This window comes from Pygoscelis adeliae, unplaced genomic scaffold (assembly GCF_000699105.1).
Source record: "Pygoscelis adeliae isolate BGI_AS28 unplaced genomic scaffold, ASM69910v1 Scaffold222, whole genome shotgun sequence".
In the NCBI taxonomy this organism is placed as follows: Eukaryota; Metazoa; Chordata; class Aves; order Sphenisciformes; family Spheniscidae; genus Pygoscelis; species Pygoscelis adeliae.
This window is the reverse complement of record NW_008824309.1, coordinates 1,214,766-1,233,642: the sequence shown is the minus strand read 5'-3', so window position 1 is coordinate 1,233,642 and position 18,877 is coordinate 1,214,766. Positions and strand designations below refer to the sequence as shown.

At 39.9% G+C, this 18,877-nt stretch overlaps 1 protein-coding gene across 3 annotated transcripts in view; it reads right to left on the bottom strand.

The window, feature by feature from the left end:
- The window catches only part of SPOPL (speckle-type POZ protein-like), a 60,568-nt gene that overhangs the window by 31,992 nt on the left and 9,699 nt on the right, over window positions 1-18,877 (bottom strand). The window contains exons 7-10 of one of the 3 annotated variants that reach the window (XM_009318941.1): window positions 17,950-18,072; window positions 15,540-15,682; window positions 15,402-15,455; window positions 9,009-13,253 (exon numbers count right to left, since the gene is read on the bottom strand). In XM_009318941.1, the coding sequence (XP_009317216.1) occupies window positions 13,109-13,253; window positions 15,402-15,455; window positions 15,540-15,682; window positions 17,950-18,072 (465 nt within the window). In that variant the 3' untranslated portion in view covers window positions 9,009-13,108. Of the gene's footprint in view, window positions 1-9,008; window positions 13,254-13,901; window positions 15,169-15,401; window positions 15,456-15,539; window positions 15,683-17,949; window positions 18,073-18,877 lie in introns of those variants that run through there. The other 2 variants (XM_009318942.1, XM_009318940.1) reach the window with 2 other exon arrangements.

The following is an 18,877-nucleotide window of genomic DNA, read 5'->3' as shown; positions in this document are numbered from 1 at the left end:
TCCTTCTTGTAGTGAGGGGCCCAAAAAAACTGAACACAGTATTCGAGGTGCGGCCTCACCAGTGCCGAGTACAGGGGCACGATCACTTCCCTGCTCCTGCTGGCCACACTATTGCTGATACAGGCCAGGATGCCATTGGCCTTCTTGGCCGCCTGGGCACACTGCTGGCTCATGTTCAGCCGGCTGTCGACCAACACCCCCAGGTCCTTTTCCGCCAGGCAGCTTTCCAGCCACTCTTCCCCAAGCCTGTAGCGCTGCACGGGGTTGTTGTGGCCGAAGTGCAGGACCCGGCACTTGGCCTTGTTGAATCTCATAACCCAGCATTTTCCAAAGACCAGGGACTACAGTTGGCAAAACCTATGATTGGACTTCCAAAACCATTGCAACACATTCACAGTTGTCATTCATTGGAAATTTGACCAATTTTAAGTGTCTTAGAAGTTGGACGCACCCCCAAAATTTTGAGATTGCTCAAATCATTCTTTCCCTGCACTTCAGACACTTTAGTGAAATGTTTCACGAAGCTTTAATAAGTGTTACAGATTATGAACTGGTACTAACAGCGGTAAGTGAGAAGTTTTAAGATCTGCTCTAAGAGCTGCTTTCCTTCACTTTGCACATACTCACTTTTTTTATTGAACACAATCCCCTCCAGCTGATTGAGTTTTGCAGTTTTCCTCACATCTACATTTTCAAAAATGTACTACTTGCATTTTTTTAAGGAAAAATGGTTCTTTTTTAATGATTTTCAAGTGAAGGCAAATCTAATGAACAGATTGTATAACTTTGTTACTTTTGAAAACTAAGACGACAATAATATTCATGTCTAGCATGCTAATATAGCAACATATGTAAAGAACAACAAGTAAGCGCTCTTAAACATTGAAAAATGTTTCTCAGCCATTTTGGCAAATATAATTTTTGACATGCAGGCTCTTGCACGTGTTTTTTCAAGTCCCTTCACCGGGCTCCAGAAGAGCACGCATCATGTCAGCACAGCTCCCGGGCAAGGACCAAAGGAAGATCCCGTTCCCCTCCGAATTCTTCCCGCAGATCTTCCCAAGTGCGGTTTCGGTAGCTCTGCCGTACGCCTACTCAGAAACTCAGGCTCTTGAGCACGGCGCTCACAACAGAGCCGGAACCTGTTTCTTAGTGCCATTTCTCTTCACCTACTCCCTTAGCAGCTGTTACCCAGCAGAGCAGGAGAAAAAACTCTGCAAGGTGCCAATGGGAAAGAAGAGTATTTGGCCCGCACCGTGAAGGTGGTGTCAAGTCCTCCCAGCTCAAACTCACTGGAAATAAAAGCACTCCTCACCCGTGCACACTCTTGTTTATCAATTATTCGGTGAATCCCGTTTCGAATATTTGACAAAGACACAAAAGAAAAAAAAAAATCCACAGCATAAGCGAGCCGCAGTTGCCCCTTTCTCTTTCCTGATTGCAGAAGACATTCCCACCTACGACTGCTCATAGACAAGAATTAGGTGTGGACAACCTCTTAACAAAGCCTAGCGGACGCTGTCGCCAGGCGTAGGCACTCCCAGTTAAGCGTCCTTCAGGGAAGTTGATCCTGAATGCATGGCGCTTGTCGTCAAGCCAGTACCGCATTCAGCTGCAAACTCCAGTGATGCAGCAGGCTCAAATAGGTTTATACTGCACATTTAGAGAGCTGGTTAGAAAAAACCAAGTGTTTCCACCAGTGGAAAAGAGTACTGATGTGACAGCTGAAGAAGCTGAAGACTAGATACAAGAGGTATACTCATCGTGAAAATAGCCAGAGGGATCAGGGCTCCAGTACCGTTTTTACCGCTCAGCTGCTAGTTCCTACCGCCCCGCTGGAAAGCACTGCTGTGGACAACAAACATCCTTCACTTCACTCTCAACTTCACTATTTCAGTTAAAATTGCTGAATAAATAGCTTTGACAACCACGTACAACAATAACTGTTAGCAGATGAGCAGCGATACCTCAGCTCTACCCGGCCAGCCGTGCCCTTTGCTTTCCTCCTAGGCAGCACCGTTCCCTCTGGGGGAACTGGCATTTCCCTTACAGACGTTTAAACCCAGTCTGTCTGCAGGAACAGAAGCCAGTTCTGACACTCAGGGTTTAGCCTTATAAGCAGCAAGTAAAGATTACAAAACTACGCCAGCACTATCGATGGTTATGTGATAGGAGTCTCTACATACAGCTAAATAAGCTTCGTATTTCTATTACTGATGCGGTCTCAGTGGCGCTGAACATTGCTGAGCCAGCCCTGGGTTTTGCGTTTGTTTTTAAGGAATGAAATGAGAAGAAAAACATTCATGCCAGGGAAAATTTCCATCTTTGTAATTCATGCTAAAACACAAACCAGGATTATCGTTAAAGACAGTCTCAGTGCAACAGCACCTTCCTCTACACGTTTTTATCTGGAGGAATCGGGAACAAGTGTTTAGTTTGCCCTCTGCAAACAAGCAACAAGGGAAGATTATGGACTTGCCGATAGCACTGACTTAACGTAAATACGATGACTGTTCACAGAATGACGGTGACCAAGAGTGCAGAGATGATTATTACAAAAAATGAGCCCGACTTAGAAATGCTCTTGGTTTTATACCACGTGGAGTATCCTCAACAGCTGATTATTTTATATACTTTAAAAAAACCAAAAAACAGACCTTTAACATTCCTCCTCTTAACATAAAGTCATAAAACACCCGTACTTTTTAACCTCTGTTTCTTTTTCTAACTGCCCAGAATATCACCTTATTGGAAAACTGCAGCCACCTGCTAAGCGCGTACTTCGGTTGCTTAGCCCCCATCTCAACACTTCTGAACTAATGTTCATACTAACTTTTTTTTTCAGGCTGGTTCTTCCAGAGAGCCAGTTTCACTATTCTGCTTGAGTACTTTGATTAAAATTTGTACAGCATATTCACAGAGGTGAACATAACCAGGGCACGCTGCCCCAGTAAACACCATGTAATTAACTAAACAAGTGGCAAGACAACTAGAATGAAATATTTGTGATTAAAAAAGAAAAAAGTAGTTGAAATTGCAAGCACTCCATTTCTTTGATAACGTATTTCTAAACCAGTAGCCTCTTTGTAGCTATCCAAAGAGATGCTAATTTCAGACACAGAGACCCTGCAACTCTCGCAGGCTCCCAGAGCTCGGACAGACCGATTCCTCCGCTCCTGCCAATTCCTGCGGTCACCTTCATCAGCACCAGAGAAACACCACCAGTTTGGGAGTCCTGAACCAGTTACAGGCCGAACCCAGCCTAGTATATATACCCAAAAGCTTTTACAAGTTCTACCCACCATGAATTATCCTAATAAGCATGTGAAATATCTGTCCTCCAGACTGCAGGCAGGAGAGCTGCAGAGTCGGGGCAGTCCTCTTACGCGGAGGCAGGGCAGCTTTAGCCTCGGCTTCTGATACCGGGGCAGCACGACCCCCAGGAGGAGCACACCGACAGCTTATCATGAACTCTCTCCTGCATTTTGGTATCTTTAACACCGAGTCCAGCATCCCGCTCCCTAAGCCACTTAAAGGAGGCGGGCTGGGGTTGTTTAGCTTGTGGTTGTTTAAATCCACACGTTTTCTCCTCAACCCCGTGAAAGATGACAAACATTCTGCAGAGGCCACGTCTTCATTTTTACCCCAAATCTTTACACTGCCTGTCCCCGTGTTCTCCCAGACATGGAAGAACGCTGACATGATCCAGAACCAAATGGTACTTTGGGCAAGATCAAAAGCTGCATATAAACACGTAACATTTGTCCTCGGACTTCAGCATGACTGTTATAGACAGTAAGGTATCATGCTGACTTGTTTGGTTTTGGAAGGTCCCATCTTGCATGGTGTTCCTTATAGCTTCAAGGTGTTTTTCTGCCTTAGTAGCTTTAAAGCATCTCCTTTGCACCAAATCTGTTTCAGCTGATTATCCTGCCAAATATTAGCGTTCTATACCTTCAAGTCAAACCTTTCTTTCCTACCAATCTATTACGAAGTTTTATCCTCCTGCCCTTTTTTCAACTACTGAGAAAATACTTTTGTTTGATCTCAGATCTTTCCTCTGGATGAGCATTTGTGTCAGAAGAGGCAAGACTAAGCAGAAACCACAGTTGTTTTGGGTTTTTTTTTGTTTTAAGAGTCAAAGGTTAGATACCTGCAGAGCAGCATGGAAAGCTTGAGCTCCTATGCAGACAAAAAAACCCAATTGCTTTCAAAACCTCACGCTACTGATTTTCAACACAAAAATCGTATGATGATATATTTGGATAAGTCCCTCCACGTGTGCATGTTAGGAGTAGGACAAAACTGAATGGCAACATAAAGGAGGCATATAGAGACTCTAAAAATAAAGAAACCTCTGAAGAGCAGATGCCCTACACATCAGGATTTACCCGGTTTTGCCATCTTGCAGATCTCAATGTTTTCCAAAGCTGATGTAGACTCAAGGATGAGTTAAGGCTCCTGACTATGCATTTGCACCCCCACATTCCCTACCCATCCACTAAAGAGTAGCTGGGAAGAAACTGCTTTACAGAAGAGATCCAAGTCCCGGGTTATGCCCAAATTACTTCTTATGGAAAAAGCCTATTAAACTATCTAATGCATCTACCATATTCTCCCTGTTCAACTGAAAATACAAACCTGAAAATCTGAAAAAACCCCAAGAAGTAACAGACAAACCTGGCTCGCCCACATACACAAATCTACTTTTTTTTTTTTGAAACACTGGAGCCTGAATATGCAAATTACAAGAATGTATTAATTATCATTAATCATTCCTTCACAAAGACTAGAACTAATTGGAGAAATAATTTGAGAAAATTGAAGTACATGACAGAAAGCATTAAGATTCATTAAGTTTCAATTCTCTGGTCTGTCAGCTTGTCAGAAGTAGATGCCTAGTATTCAGGCATTACTGGTAAAACACTTCAGATTTTCCTAACCCAGTACACAATTTAATACTTCTTATAGTTTGTTCTGAGATTAACTACATCTGACATGATACATTTTTTTGTTAAAAGGCACCATTACAAAGAAAAGTTGTATCTCCATTTCTTTTAATTGAGGAAATTGAACTTCCTGAAATACCATTATAAAGCACTTGCAGGTTCACTAGATATTTTGTGTTTATTTATATTATTTGAGAGGTGCCAGCACACATTCTAAAAAACAAAACAGAAAAAAACCAAGATATTTGAAGAGAAAGCCACATGCAAAAAGATAACCACACTGCTCCGTACCTAGCCTTCGTAAATTCACCAGCCAATAAATACGCAACAAGTTCTAGGCAGCGTTTCTCCTAGTGGTAACAGCCAAGAGCACTTTTTTGTATTTATAGATTAACAGCAAAGAGGTAGCTTAGAAGCTCGTCTGTACATCGACACAGATGCCCCAGCAATCAAAATCAAACAGCTTTGGTTACGTTCAGCTGCGCTTTCAGCAGCCGACCAGGCAGCCAGCCTCGGGGAGCACACCCCGCACGTGCTTCCCCCGTACCAGGCCTTACAACAGCAGCAGAGAAAAAAAGGCAAGCACGTTTTCCGTCCCTCTATCCACCACCCCGGGATAATCCTCCCCAGGCGAGTCGTACTGCTGTAGGCTCTTTTTGATCCAGCGTAACAACACACAGTCCTGCTGTAAGGGAGCAACAAAGCCTTGGTAGTGTAAGAACGCTCACGTGTGTGTGTCTGAAAGGAACAGCCCACCTGCAAGATCTGACAGGGACAAGACACAAAATTTAATAGACTTTTCTTCCCCCCCCGTCTTAAAACGCACGGTGTGGGCTTCACGGAGAACATCACAGCTCTTCCTCTGGGGATGGCGCAACTGCCCGAGCAAGATTTCGTCTTCGCTGACCGCGGTAAGTAAACATTTTAGTTGCATACTTCAGCAGCAAGTAGGTGGTTTGTTTTAAAATTTCAAGTCTTTATAAACTTAGCACAGCTGGGTTAGAAAATTATGTGTACATAATACATAAAATTAACTTTGAAGCTTACAGAAAGTTACCAACTTAAAAATGAAAAATTTAAAGAGTTTACTTGGCAATTAAGGTTAAAATAGGAGGTTAACCTCCACTTAAAGCTTCCATGCTTTAAGAAGCCACCCTGTTAGAATTTTTTGCATACACTTCAAAATTTCCCTTTATTAACTGAAATGGCTCAGTCGTCCACGCAGTGAGAAATGTGGGAAGTCAAAAACCATAACTGCTTCAAACGCAGCACAAATTGCCTCCACTCTGATCAGCGGCGCGAAGTTTGACATAGTGCAATTTATTTTCTACACGACTATCACTGCCAACGCATGCAACACGCATAAGTTTGGCAACGCAGAGACTTTCACTCATTATACACAAACCCTTGATTGAAATACAGCACCTGCACAAAAATATTGTTATGCTCCAAACTCTACTAAGAATGCAAGACAAAAAAATGTTAGCGTCAGGTAACGTTTTCAAAGGAAGCGAAATCCACTCTCTGCTTTACAGGATGATCACCGCGTATTGCTACTGCTGTAAGTCTCCTTCAAAATACTTTAACTGAGAACTCAAAACGCTCTCGGTAGTTTCTCTATAAGCCAAGGCCAAGCAAACTCTGCAAAAATACTTTTTTCCTCCCGAGTCTCGAATCACAAGCTCATTTCTGTTACTTATACTTGACTTATGAGAAACCCAATTTTACACTTAAAGCATCAGCTCCACACACTGCTTAAAATATAACTTCTTTGACAGCCACTGGAATGCCGTCTCTATTCCAAAGCACTCGTGAATTCTCACAGCTGAGTCCGGGGTTTTTTTTTTGCCTAGATGCTTTTTTCCACTACAAGCACTGCAAGTCCCTTTGCATCACACGTCTGAAACGCTTCATCCGGCTTCTGCGCTTGTACTGCTTCCCGCTTTCTCTGAGAGAACAAAGAAGGAATCTTCAAAATAGACGACAATAAAAACATGTTCCTCTAGTGGAAAATTACCAAGAAGTTTGCAGGAAGATAAACTGTTCAAGACTACTCTAATTTTCACAGCAGTTAACAGCATTTCCTCTATGACCGTACGATCACAATGTTAAGCGCAAAAAGTTATTTGGGTATAATGGAAGTAGTGTGGTCATTAATATAATTTACTTAATAAACGTGGCAAGTAAAATTTGTACTGGAATGGGTAGTGCTGTAACTTAAATAGTAATTGTAACAGAAGTCATCTAAAACACGGAAAAACATCAATATTAAAAGGTTGTATTTTTCCATATAGAACACGGCTAAACTGACTGAACTCTTTATTGAATAAAACAGTAAGTTAGGCAAGATCCCAGAATAAATCAGAATTCCTCACGGTGGAGTTAAGACGCAAGCCGTCACCATTAGTCAGTAACGACTGTGAAGTCTGGAGAAGCGGCACAGAGACAGGCCCTCACGGGCATTTCTCCCCTGCGACTGCTCAGGCTGCGCTTGGAAGCGCTTTCCTTCCAGCGGCAGTAACGGGGACCGCGTCAGCCGGCACGACCCCGCCGGACATCAGACCGTGCCTCCGTGTACGGCAGGGCTGGCGATTCTGGATGGCGAGAGATGCTTTTTACTCCAACAGCCTATCTTGCCAGTCGAGATTCATCATCTGAGCTTTCCCCTTTTGAAAAAAGAGAAGGACGTACGCTGACCTTCAGATGAGAATTCTCAGAAAGCTGCTAAAAGTTACTGGTAATATTTTAGTTAAACCAAGATTCAGACAGACTGATGCCGTAAAATACTTTAACGGAAGCATTCAACTAAAAGGAGGAGAAGCGGTATTTATGTGCCCGGTTTCCACACAAAAGACTATTAGAATTCATTTTAGAAAGAAAATAGGTGCTTTTTTAAAATCAATGCCAATTGAATCTGTTTTGCTGAGAAACAAAGAAAACTTTTGTATGATGGCAAGGTAAACGGCTCAGAAGAAAAATTACTTCGGAACGACTAAGGATAAAAATACAGCCTTCTAAAAAAAGAAATACTGAAGTTTAATATTGTTTACCTAAAAATTGAAGCTCACTGCAAAAATTTGGACTTGCACAAATAATTTTGATTCCCGTTCACAGTGGTAACCAGTCACGTTTACCTTGGAGGAGACTGAAACTGCCTGTGAAGGTGCAAGTTACGCCATTGTTGGTACAAGCCCCACGAAGAACTTTAAGCTGAATCACTGCGGAGCAACTTAAGGGATGTATGTTTTAAGCAAACATGGGAGAACTTCGCATGTACCTACACACAAAACAGCGATGTGCTACGCCGAGACACCCAAGACAGCCCTGTGATGACAGCTCTGTATCCTCATTTGTTACCCAAGTCATCTTAGGGAGAACTGCAGTGGTCAACCGTGCCACATTCTTGCCGTAGCCTAGATAACACAAGACAGGTAACTGTGTGTGTTCAAATGGCCCGCGTCACTCTTTATAAAGTAACTTACCTTGACATCGTTGTTTTCCGGAGTTCAGTGCGTCCGAAGTCAAACACACAGAGCAGCGTATCAACAGTCCTACGTATCTTTGCAAAATATCTATAAACATATTAAACACCATGAACTACCCACATAGATTCTTCTCACGTACCACTTCTCCCGTAACGAATGCAAGCAACATTCCTGTTGTATGTATGTGGTCGTTACAAGCCTACTCCTTGATGGGGATGGGGGGGGGAAGACTGTTTTCGACGGTAGGTGGACAAAAGAAACCAAATCTCTTCAAAACCATGAAGCCCATCTTCATTACCACAGGATCAACTCTTCTTCCCAACGAGCATCGGCTCTGACAGAGCCTGTGTAAAGGCAGTCATTTCTCAGGTAGGCAAGTCATAAGCCGTTTGGAGCTCTAAGCTATTTGAAAGTGTCAAAATGGAAAAATAACTAAGTCAGCAGTGTATTTTACACTAGACTGACGGACAGCGCTGGTAAAATACCCTTCTCGAAGGAGAGAAGTAAAGGTAGCCTTTGTGAACACATACAGGAAAAAAAGCAAACACAAGCCACGCAGACACATTCTGTATAAGTAACAACTTTATTGTAACTTGATGTGCTGAAACGCAAAAATATTTTCAGCAACAAGGTACAAAAAGTATTTCACCATTAACATCAGCTGATAAAAAAAGGCCGGATGGTTTGATACAACTGTTTACATATCTGAATTCTTTTAATCATTTCCACCCCAAAACAGGTCTAAGTCATTTCACTGGTTTAATTTCTAAAATAGGACTCGTTGATCTTAAGCCTTCAAAAACCAGGTTACAAATACAGTGAAGTTCCTTGCCAAACACTCGAAATAGTGAATTCCCTTTACAAACGTAGTCCATTTACTGTAAGCAGAAGCCAAGTTATGAGACTAAGTCAGTGTCTTGCTAGCTAAGGAGCTAAGCTCTGCACTCAATATGCTATCAACACCAGACAAAGAGGACAGTTAACATTCCATTTGTCAATTACAAAAAAATAAATCCATTAAGCTTAGGAATTTTAACCAACTGTAAAATTCAACGAAATGCAACAATATTTCAGGTAGCAATTCCTCACAATTGCAATTCACTGTCTTTTATGAAACACAGTTTCAAATACTGCACATCATTTTATTCTCCCAAGGGAGAAACCTTTCCGTGAGGATTTAAAAGGAAGATAATCTCCACGTAGGTCTTCTACTGACCTTCTGTGCAAAGGTGAATTTTATACTAAATACTCAATGTTTAGAAAAACATCAGAACTAGAGCAACTTGTAAAACTAACTTTGTGTCCATGATTATCACGTTTTGACACACACTTATCTTGTAACAGCAAATATTTTCACATTTTCACAAAAATATACCATTACTCAACTTGTATCTGTAATACTTCACTTTTTTGTGTTGTTTCTACCTCAGTGAAACTGGATTTAGGAAGCAAGAATCAACATGCAACAGAGCTCAAAGGGGCAATTTGTAACTTTTCTGTCTCAGTCGTGTATCAAATAGCATTCTCCTTCACCTTTAAAAATACCTTTTAGAAAGATCTCGTATCCTGTTAAATCTTCCCTTCGTCACAACAGTTTCCTAAAAAAGGCACAATGTGTTCATACTTCTGCATGCAGTAAATGGACTAGGAAATAAGGATTATTTATTGAAGCATCTTCCACCCAAAGCATCTCCTTAGGAGAGGTTCAAATGGAAAAAAATATATATAATACATAATAGCATTTTAACAGCAAATTGAGTCCTTAGTTTTAGAAAGTCATTCTTGACAAAAAACACCGCACAGTCATACACACACGCACACAGAGGACACATGCAGGGTTCTCCCCAGAAAAGTGTGGAAGCGGTGGTTCACATGTATCTGAGGGAGTAGTGTTGGCAAGCCAAAACATGGCACCTTCATACATTTTATTCCTAATCTGTATATAAAACTAAGAAAAAACCCCTAAGAGTTCAGCCTGAAAAAACTGTCCATTGTATCAGATAGTTTTGTATCTGCTGCACTTAGAACTGACAACTGAGGTTTTGAAGGGCAAGCTCTTGAGATGTGGGGAAGAAAAACAAGCTACTGAATCCGAAGGAGAAGGTTGTAACTACCAGCTGCCCTGCTCCAGTGAGAACACTGCATGTAGTTAATTAGAGAAGAGGTGAATAATTAGCGCACTCACTTAAGAATACAGCAACTGTTTTACCTTTTTCTTAAGAGCTGACAAAACTTGAAAACATACATAATAAATAAAATCAAATCTAAACAGATCAATTATCACGTGGGGTTTTTTTTCCTGTTAGTGTAATGTATGGTACACACTGCCTGACTTGCAAAGTGGACACTCTACGATAATATTACAGCACAGTGTCTGACATTTTTTGGTACAAAGTGTATTAAGCTTCCAAAAAAAAAAAAAAGAGAGTCTTCATAAGAGTCCTTAAGCTTTCCATTAGATTACTGTACGTTGTTACTTTAGAACAAGCTGAACTGGACAGTCGTTACAGCATTAAATATTCAAGTCACTTTGTATGTTAGAGCTGCAAGTTTTACCAGTGATGAGTATGAGGATATATAGTCCTAACGCATTACACAGTGCAGCAAAAACATCACTATTTTGGAGGGAACAACTGCCTTTAGGTTTGATTGTGAAGAATGCTTATGAGACCTTATTTGAGATAAATATTTAAAAATTGATAAAAGGATAAATCTCTAAATATATAATTTGATGCCTTACGTACTATTAAAGTTTCTGATTTTACACTTTATCCGTCATAAAGATTTAGTTAGAAGGTAAGAAGAAAATGCATGTTTAGAGGTTAATTTCTTCCTCAGAATTGGACCGGGCATTTTTTCCAATTTACCTTTGCTAATGGTTTACTAAATGCCAAAGTATAAAACTATATACTCTTTCCTCTAAAAATTTCGTTCGGAGCAATTCAAATGAATCTCAGTGAAAGGAGGATGGAGATAGATTTTAAGATTGTAAACAATCTGAAATTCTTCCTCTCTCCTCCCCGCATAACTTTTTTTTTTTCATAGGCAAACTAAAACCTTTACGCAAGTGTATTTATAAATTAGGCGAGATCTCCTCCCATTCCCCACTGCTAAACCCAAGTCTTCCCAAAAAAGAAATATAGCATATTATCACTATTACAGTAAACTCAATGCAATAACTCAGGAAACATTTAGAGTGTGCACTACCGCAGACTTTTCCTCCCAATTGTAAACAAAGCTATCAAACACCGAGGATGTTGGTATTAAAGCTAAGGTTCATATCATAAAGAACTGGCCCATGACAAGCAGTTTACAAATGTTTCATCCTTTTCACATTATGCAGAATTTCAATACCATCCACAATGCTAGTACAATAACTGAAATGCAAGACTGAGCAAGTCTCTGCTTGCAAATACCATCTGACATTTCAGGGAAATATTCCTCTTGATGTGTATGCAACCCCCTTAGGTGTCAATGGAAGCTGTGCACATACGTCAAGACGGGAAAAATCCCTTCCAAATTTTACCATTCACATGCCTTTTCCAAATAAGCGAAAAATATTCTGTTACTTAAATATGAAAGCTTGCAATAGCCACCTTCAGTTGAGTCTTAAAAAGACATGCCTTTCTTTTCTAACAAAACTAAATCCCATGTGGCTGTGGGCATCTTAAAATGTATCCAAAAAGTTAAGCCACAATTAGCTGTACCTCATTAATTCATCAAAAGCAAAATATATATGTACCACACAACATACAAAAGTTACACATTAAAAGTGCATATTCAGAATCCATTTGGCCCATTTCTTCAATTTACATTTGGTCATTCTATGCATCCTTTACTTTTCTATGTAACCATACACGTGGGATATGTTTTTTCCGTATACAATACTATTCTGTTTTCACATTGAACTCTTCACCTCTCGTTCAGTTCTGCATTAAATGTAAACTAATGATGGACCGTAAAGAAACACAAGCAAGAGGTTTATTCTGTGTTTCTTTTTACCATTTGGATAGCTTTGACACACACACAATAAGCATTACAAACTGTAATGAAAATACATTTTTGGGCCAAACCATTGCATATTTGCCCCCACAATGAAAAATAAATTATGTTCAAAGCAGTATATTGCCATAAATAGCCTGTAGGCATTCGCTGAAGGTAAACAGGCTCTCCCTATATTTAGCACTTGTCTAGGGTACATTACGTGCCTCTGGTTCAAGCGCTTTTAATGAGAGGCTAGTTAAAACCTTCCAGTTAGCACAGGACCAAACTATAATTCTTTTTTTTTTCTCTTCTGAAAATAATGGAAGATCCCTTTCAAAAATTAATCTTCAGTTATCAACTTTACTGCATTATGGAGCTAGTGCAATCCTGCAGAGCCTAGTCAAAAAGACAAGGCACATTAAAAAATAATAATAAAAAAATCAAGATACATTAGACTATATGGACTAGAGAGTCATTGAAGATAATTTAAGGCCTTTCAGTGAATTAATCAGTCTAATTTAAAGCTGAGGATTAAACCATAAATTATCCATCTGAAAAGCAAACAATAGGCTTTTTCAGCTTCTGTTCTGTGGACAAGGATAACAAAAACTCTTTGTTATGGTTTGTGAAAACACCTCTGGACATGGAGGAGTAGAGTCAATTCAATTTCTCTAAAGTTCATGGAAGATTTCATGACTGTTTTAGCCGTTTGCGTGGAATGCCAAACTGTGGACACTGTGCAGATGCTAGTGCGCGAAAGGCCTCTGCTACTAAGTGAGGGTGGGAGTGGATCATGGACTTCCAGCCTGCTGTTTCCATTATGTCTGTTGCTTGGCTGAAAACAGAAGTATTAAGAATAGTCACACAATTTTACAAACCAAATGCACAAATGCACAGTGGAGAAGAGCAGGCAAGGCAGAACTACTGCAGGAGAGCAGTTGAGAATTATGAGACAAACTTCATGAATGCCAGTAACGATACCATTGGCAAGCAGCAGCAAATTGTAGTTTGGGTATATTAATATCATCACATGTAGGACATAGGGTACTTATTTCACTCCACTCAGCACCAGCAAGACCTCAGCTGGAGGAGAGCTGTGTCCAATACTGGGCACCGTGTAAGATAACCGCCTTGAAATTGCTCAGGAAAAACAATGAAAATAAGAGGCAAACTAGAAGAAAATGAGGTCTAGTGTAGAGAAGAAAAGCAAGGGAAGACATGATAATCTCATTACATAGAAGGGCATGCTCAATTTGGGGAGAGAGAAGGATGACAGGATGAATCAGCTGAAACTGCAGCAAAAATGATGTAGTTCATGTACTAGAAAAAACCATGAAGACAGATTAGCTGGCTGACTACAGAACCCTTCGCTGGGAGCTCACAGTTTGAGTACCAGCGAAGCATGCTTGAGAATATTCACTCTTTCTTCAGTACAAGATCGTGGACTACGTTCAGAATGGCTTTCAGTGGCCACTGTCGATTTTTAACTAATACAGAAGCAACAACAGATTTCAGCAAGTATCACGTTGACATCCAGGAGATTAAAAACAACGTATTTACCCAATGTGTGTATTTACTTTTTTGTGAAATAATATAAACCAAAAGCATAAAACTCACTCTGCACATGAAGAATATTACACTGGTTGGGATGCATGCCACACTGACACAGGACAAATTTGTAATTTGGAACCAACAGCTTATGCATCAATCCCAAGTTCCCATTGCCCTGCGTTTTCAAAAGCCTTTCATGAGCACCCTCATACTGTTTCAGGAACACTGTCAAGCATAAAGTTGGCAGCTGACCTCTACACTATATGATCTCTCAGAAACCTTTTGCAGATTTCTAATGCAAGCCTTTAATCTTCTGCTGCGAGTCAGTAAAGGTAGGTGCCTTGAGAAACAATATCAAAGTTCAGACTCCCTGGTGCCCAGAGTCAGTAAATTAAGCCTGGCCCTCTCACATTACTTCCCTGATTTATTGTAGTTGCTTTATTTGAAGCAAAGACGACCAGCATCTTTACTAGCAATTATCCAAGACAGAATTCAGCTAAGTTCCAAATCACTTGAGAAGGAACACATCAACTAGTTTACATTGTTATGTATTCTGACTTTATTAGTTTTTCTACTGGTATTTTACTATTTCCCTTCTACCACCCCCTTCCTTTTCCACATAAGGCCCAATCATTAGGCCTGTGAAGATACTTTTTTTAAAAAAGGAGAAACACTAATTTTAAAGCAACTGGTACAACACAGCTTTTAACTTCTCTGGAGATTCTGACGGTAAGAAATAAGTCCTCTGCTGTCCTTTTACTGTTTCAGCCTACCACTGGCTATTCTGAAGCTGGCTGTCTTCTATTCCATGATTCACTTGTGCTGTTTTAAGTATACGCTGCAATCAGTCCTACAGTCTGAGCCACGTATTCTCAACCTATTTCCAGTGTAGGCATGAGCACTTACAGAGTCAGCCAGATCAGAGGGACCTGACTGACTAGTTTTGTGGCCTTAAGAGTATTAGGGCTGGCATGTGGGAAGGTGCACAAACATGTCGCCGAAGGCAAAAAGAGCAACTGCCCTCCTTTCTTTGGAAAGACTGCAGGCTCAGGCCACACTGCAGGCTCCGATTGACCTAGGCAAGTCTTGAAACCACACTGGGGTTGCCACTCCTCCAGGCACAAACCTCATGAGTCAAGAGAATGGCTTCCTTTCTCTTGTGGTGGCTGCTGCCACCGTCTCATAGCACTGATATGTCCCTAGGAGAGGAATGAAAACCAGCTATTGTTACGATCTCACACTGGAGGGCAGTTAACTCTCCTTATCATTTAAAGGGGAAGTCACAGTCATAACTGGGGTAGCATCTGCTGAATCCTACTTTACTTACAGTCAGTGACTGGCCTCAGTAGTGTGGCAATGAAGCAAAAGTTCTTAAGGTTTGCAGTCTATTTAGCAGTGTTTGTACAGAACATCGTGAGGCAGGGAAACTTACTTGCTATTCCAGTTTTTCCCATCTTTACACCCAAGTTGTCTAAGAACACTGCACCTGTAAGAAAGAACTGTGCTAATATTGAAAAGGTACACAAAGCATAAATACAAATATATTTAAAGTACCATAAATATTACTTGCCTGTTAATAAAGTCTATTGCTTGTGCTTTTAACTGTTCAGCGCTGTGCAAATCTGCGAGGATAAGAATGTCAGCAACATTTTCTACCGAGAGGTTACTACAGAGTGCTTCCTCACACATGACCTTCAGCCGTTCCAGTGCATACTGATAAAAGAAAAAACTACACTAATCATTCTTCAAACTCATTCTTTCTACCATTATCTGTACAGTCTTTAAGATAGCTCTAGTCATGAAAATGCTTGGTGCCTCCCAAGCTTAAGATCAAACCGCTTCCAAACAAGTAATTCAAAATTCAATACACTGCATCGAGGAGTCCTCAAATGGTAAGACATGCATTAGGTTTGACACAAACCGATCAAATGCTTTACTGGGAGAACTTTTATTAAAACAACAAAAATAACTCATTTGGAAGTTTTCGTTTTCCTTCAGGTTGGTAAGGGAGGAGAGCAAGGAACAGACATGGGCTCTTTTATCAAAGTCGTCATTAGACAGGTTTACATCTCAAAGCAAGGGGCAAGAAATTATACGATGGAAAGTTTCATGAAACTGTCCAAGGGAAAATACATTAGCCTGTTTTAAACTAGCTCGTTCCAAGTTTACCCCCAACCCTATCTCTGAATTTCTTAATTTCTTCCATACCTTTGACACAGCCTACCAGAAAATTGATGTAAAATAATGACATTCCCATACTCTATTTTACATGAATAAACTGGGCTTCTTTTTTGAAGGAAGTCATAGTCTGAACAGGTTTCATTCATCTGTATACATTTCTACTGAGATCTTACCCATCCCATTTAGTTTAGCACCCTTCAGATACAGTTTAAGTCGGAAAAGAATTTTAGATGCGTAAGCGGCATATATTCAAGTCGCCACTCATACATTTGTATTAGCAACTGTTCTATGCAATGAAGAAACAACATTGACTAAAAGTCAAATTATTGGGCTAACTTCTATGTTTCTAGACCTATGCGTTTTTACTTCCATTTTATTACTATACTACTCCTCAGGATACCTCTGTTTAGAGTAAATAAACATCTATTGTAACAAATCCGTACCTACCCAGGTAATACAGCAGTGTAATGCCTTTGGTAATATGCAGAACACTCATTTTTAAATTATTTCACATTCAGAAGGAATAGCAGAAAGTTTCTAGCAGTTTTTAACTGTTACAAAAAGCTATTGGGACCTCCTAGCTCACCGTTATTATTTCCTGCTATTGCAGACAATCATACAACTGTACCTTATAATACTCTCTGCATCTATCAATTATGCCCTAAATAAAAGCCAGCATTCATAAAACACCACAATTTCACCTTCCCACTTGGGCGTACTGAAACTTGACAAAACACAATCAGTTTATCAGTTTTGGAAGATGAGATGCTGGCAATGAGAGGCAAAAAGAATAAGACTGGTAAGTCACCAAAGCCAGGGCAGTGCCAGGTCAAGAGATCTTGAAAAAAACAGAACACATGGAGTTGCCAGAAAGAAAAAAAATTGTTTCTTGAAATTATACTGGGATGACTTTTATTATCTTAAGTGACTTCTGTTAGGATTGACTATGAGAACAGGCAGTTTTCACCACTAATGTTTTATGGATATGATTGCATAACCAATTCGGAAATTGCAAAGGTAGTTTAAGAAATTGCCATACTCTCAGCTGAGAGTGAAAAAGTTTCAGATTACACACACTAAAGTGAGTATTTTCTGGATTGCAAACTACTTAAGCCTCCTCAGGGAAAGACAGCTATCTTCAGAGGACACACAGTTAACTAAAATTTCAACTCAAGCTGTAAAGCAGTGAAGAAAAAACAAGGTATTGGGTCAAGTTTTTAAAAAGTTAGAAAACTGTAAATTATTATATGAAGGGGAATAATCTCACCTTAATTGCTGTGCTAAGTCCCCTCATCTCAAAAATCATAGTAGAAAAAGTATTTCACAGAGCGACAATTTAAAGAGAATACAAGATCCCAATAAAGAAGAGATGACTGATTAGAACTATTACGTTTGTAGGGAGGACAAAAAAAATGAAAGTTCTGAAGTAGCAGTACTTTTGGGGAGCACAGTTAATTCAAACACTTGTATAAATCGTCTTCAAGAATACAAAGATCTAGGATACATTTTATTCAAGACCGGTTTTCTAAATCATATTAATGGTCCCCAATTTCTAAAAAAATTTTGATAGTAAATATAATTAATATCTGAAACACTTCTGGTCAATAAAGATTTATCGGCCTTCTACTGCTAAGAAAAGCCTATTCTTTCCCATCTTTCTCCATTTCTGATGAGATCTGTTGTGCGTATTTTAAAAAATCAAAATACGTATCAATCTGAAAAAAAGATATTTTTTTTTTTTTAGAAGAACATTCCACAAGCAAACATCAGGTTTGAGAACTCAGGAGTCAATTACTTACTTTGTCTGCAGCTGCCAACAAATTGTCAGCCATTTTTTCAAGGTTTGGTGCTTTTCCTGTGTAAATGAATCTCATCATTTCTTTAAAAACTTCAGGGTCTACATCATTGATTTCTACACGATTCTGGTAAAGAAGAAAAATCAATAAAAGCCTCTGGAATTTAGCTACAACTTTAACGTGAGCATATCAAATATCATCTGCATGCATGCCACAAGTTTTCATTTGCCATCCATCATACAAAATCCTTACAAATTTAAGTTAACATTCCACAATATTAAGCAGAAAGTAATTAAAATCAGTAGCTCTTAAAGTCAGGTAGAAATCAGTTGGAAAAGCTTAGGCAATAAAAAGTAATTGCAACTTTGTTCTCGAAATGTCTAAGACTGGAGACTACTGCACAGACTGTACATAAAAATCAAGGCACGGTTTCAGGAATATTTAAAAGCGCTGCTGAGTTTCCAACCCTACAATGATGTGCTTGGAATAATAGAAATCAGAGCAGCAGACAGAACAAAGTGAGCCATTTTTGGCTCAACTTAAATTGAGTCAACACAGCCTACGTTTGATTCTCAGAATCCAAAAAGCAAACAAAGCAAATCTAATTGACATCATGTAGCTAAAGGTCTTCCTAATAAGTCTGTGGTGTTGCATGCTTGACCCCATCCTCTAATAGTATCCCCTATAAGCAACTAACGAAGTAGGAAATCATGTCAAATATGTAGAAGCACCAGACTTTTGAATGGGGTACAAAAATCACAGGCTATCAGCACGAGATGTACACGTTCTGGTTTCCTATCCACTGACCATATACAGCATTTAGAAGTAGGGCTGCACTGGAGATTTACCGCTAACATGAAGGCGAAGGGCCCCAACATGGCACATTACTGAAGCTGGGACACGTCTGGGTTTCTTTCAGTCCAGAAATCCC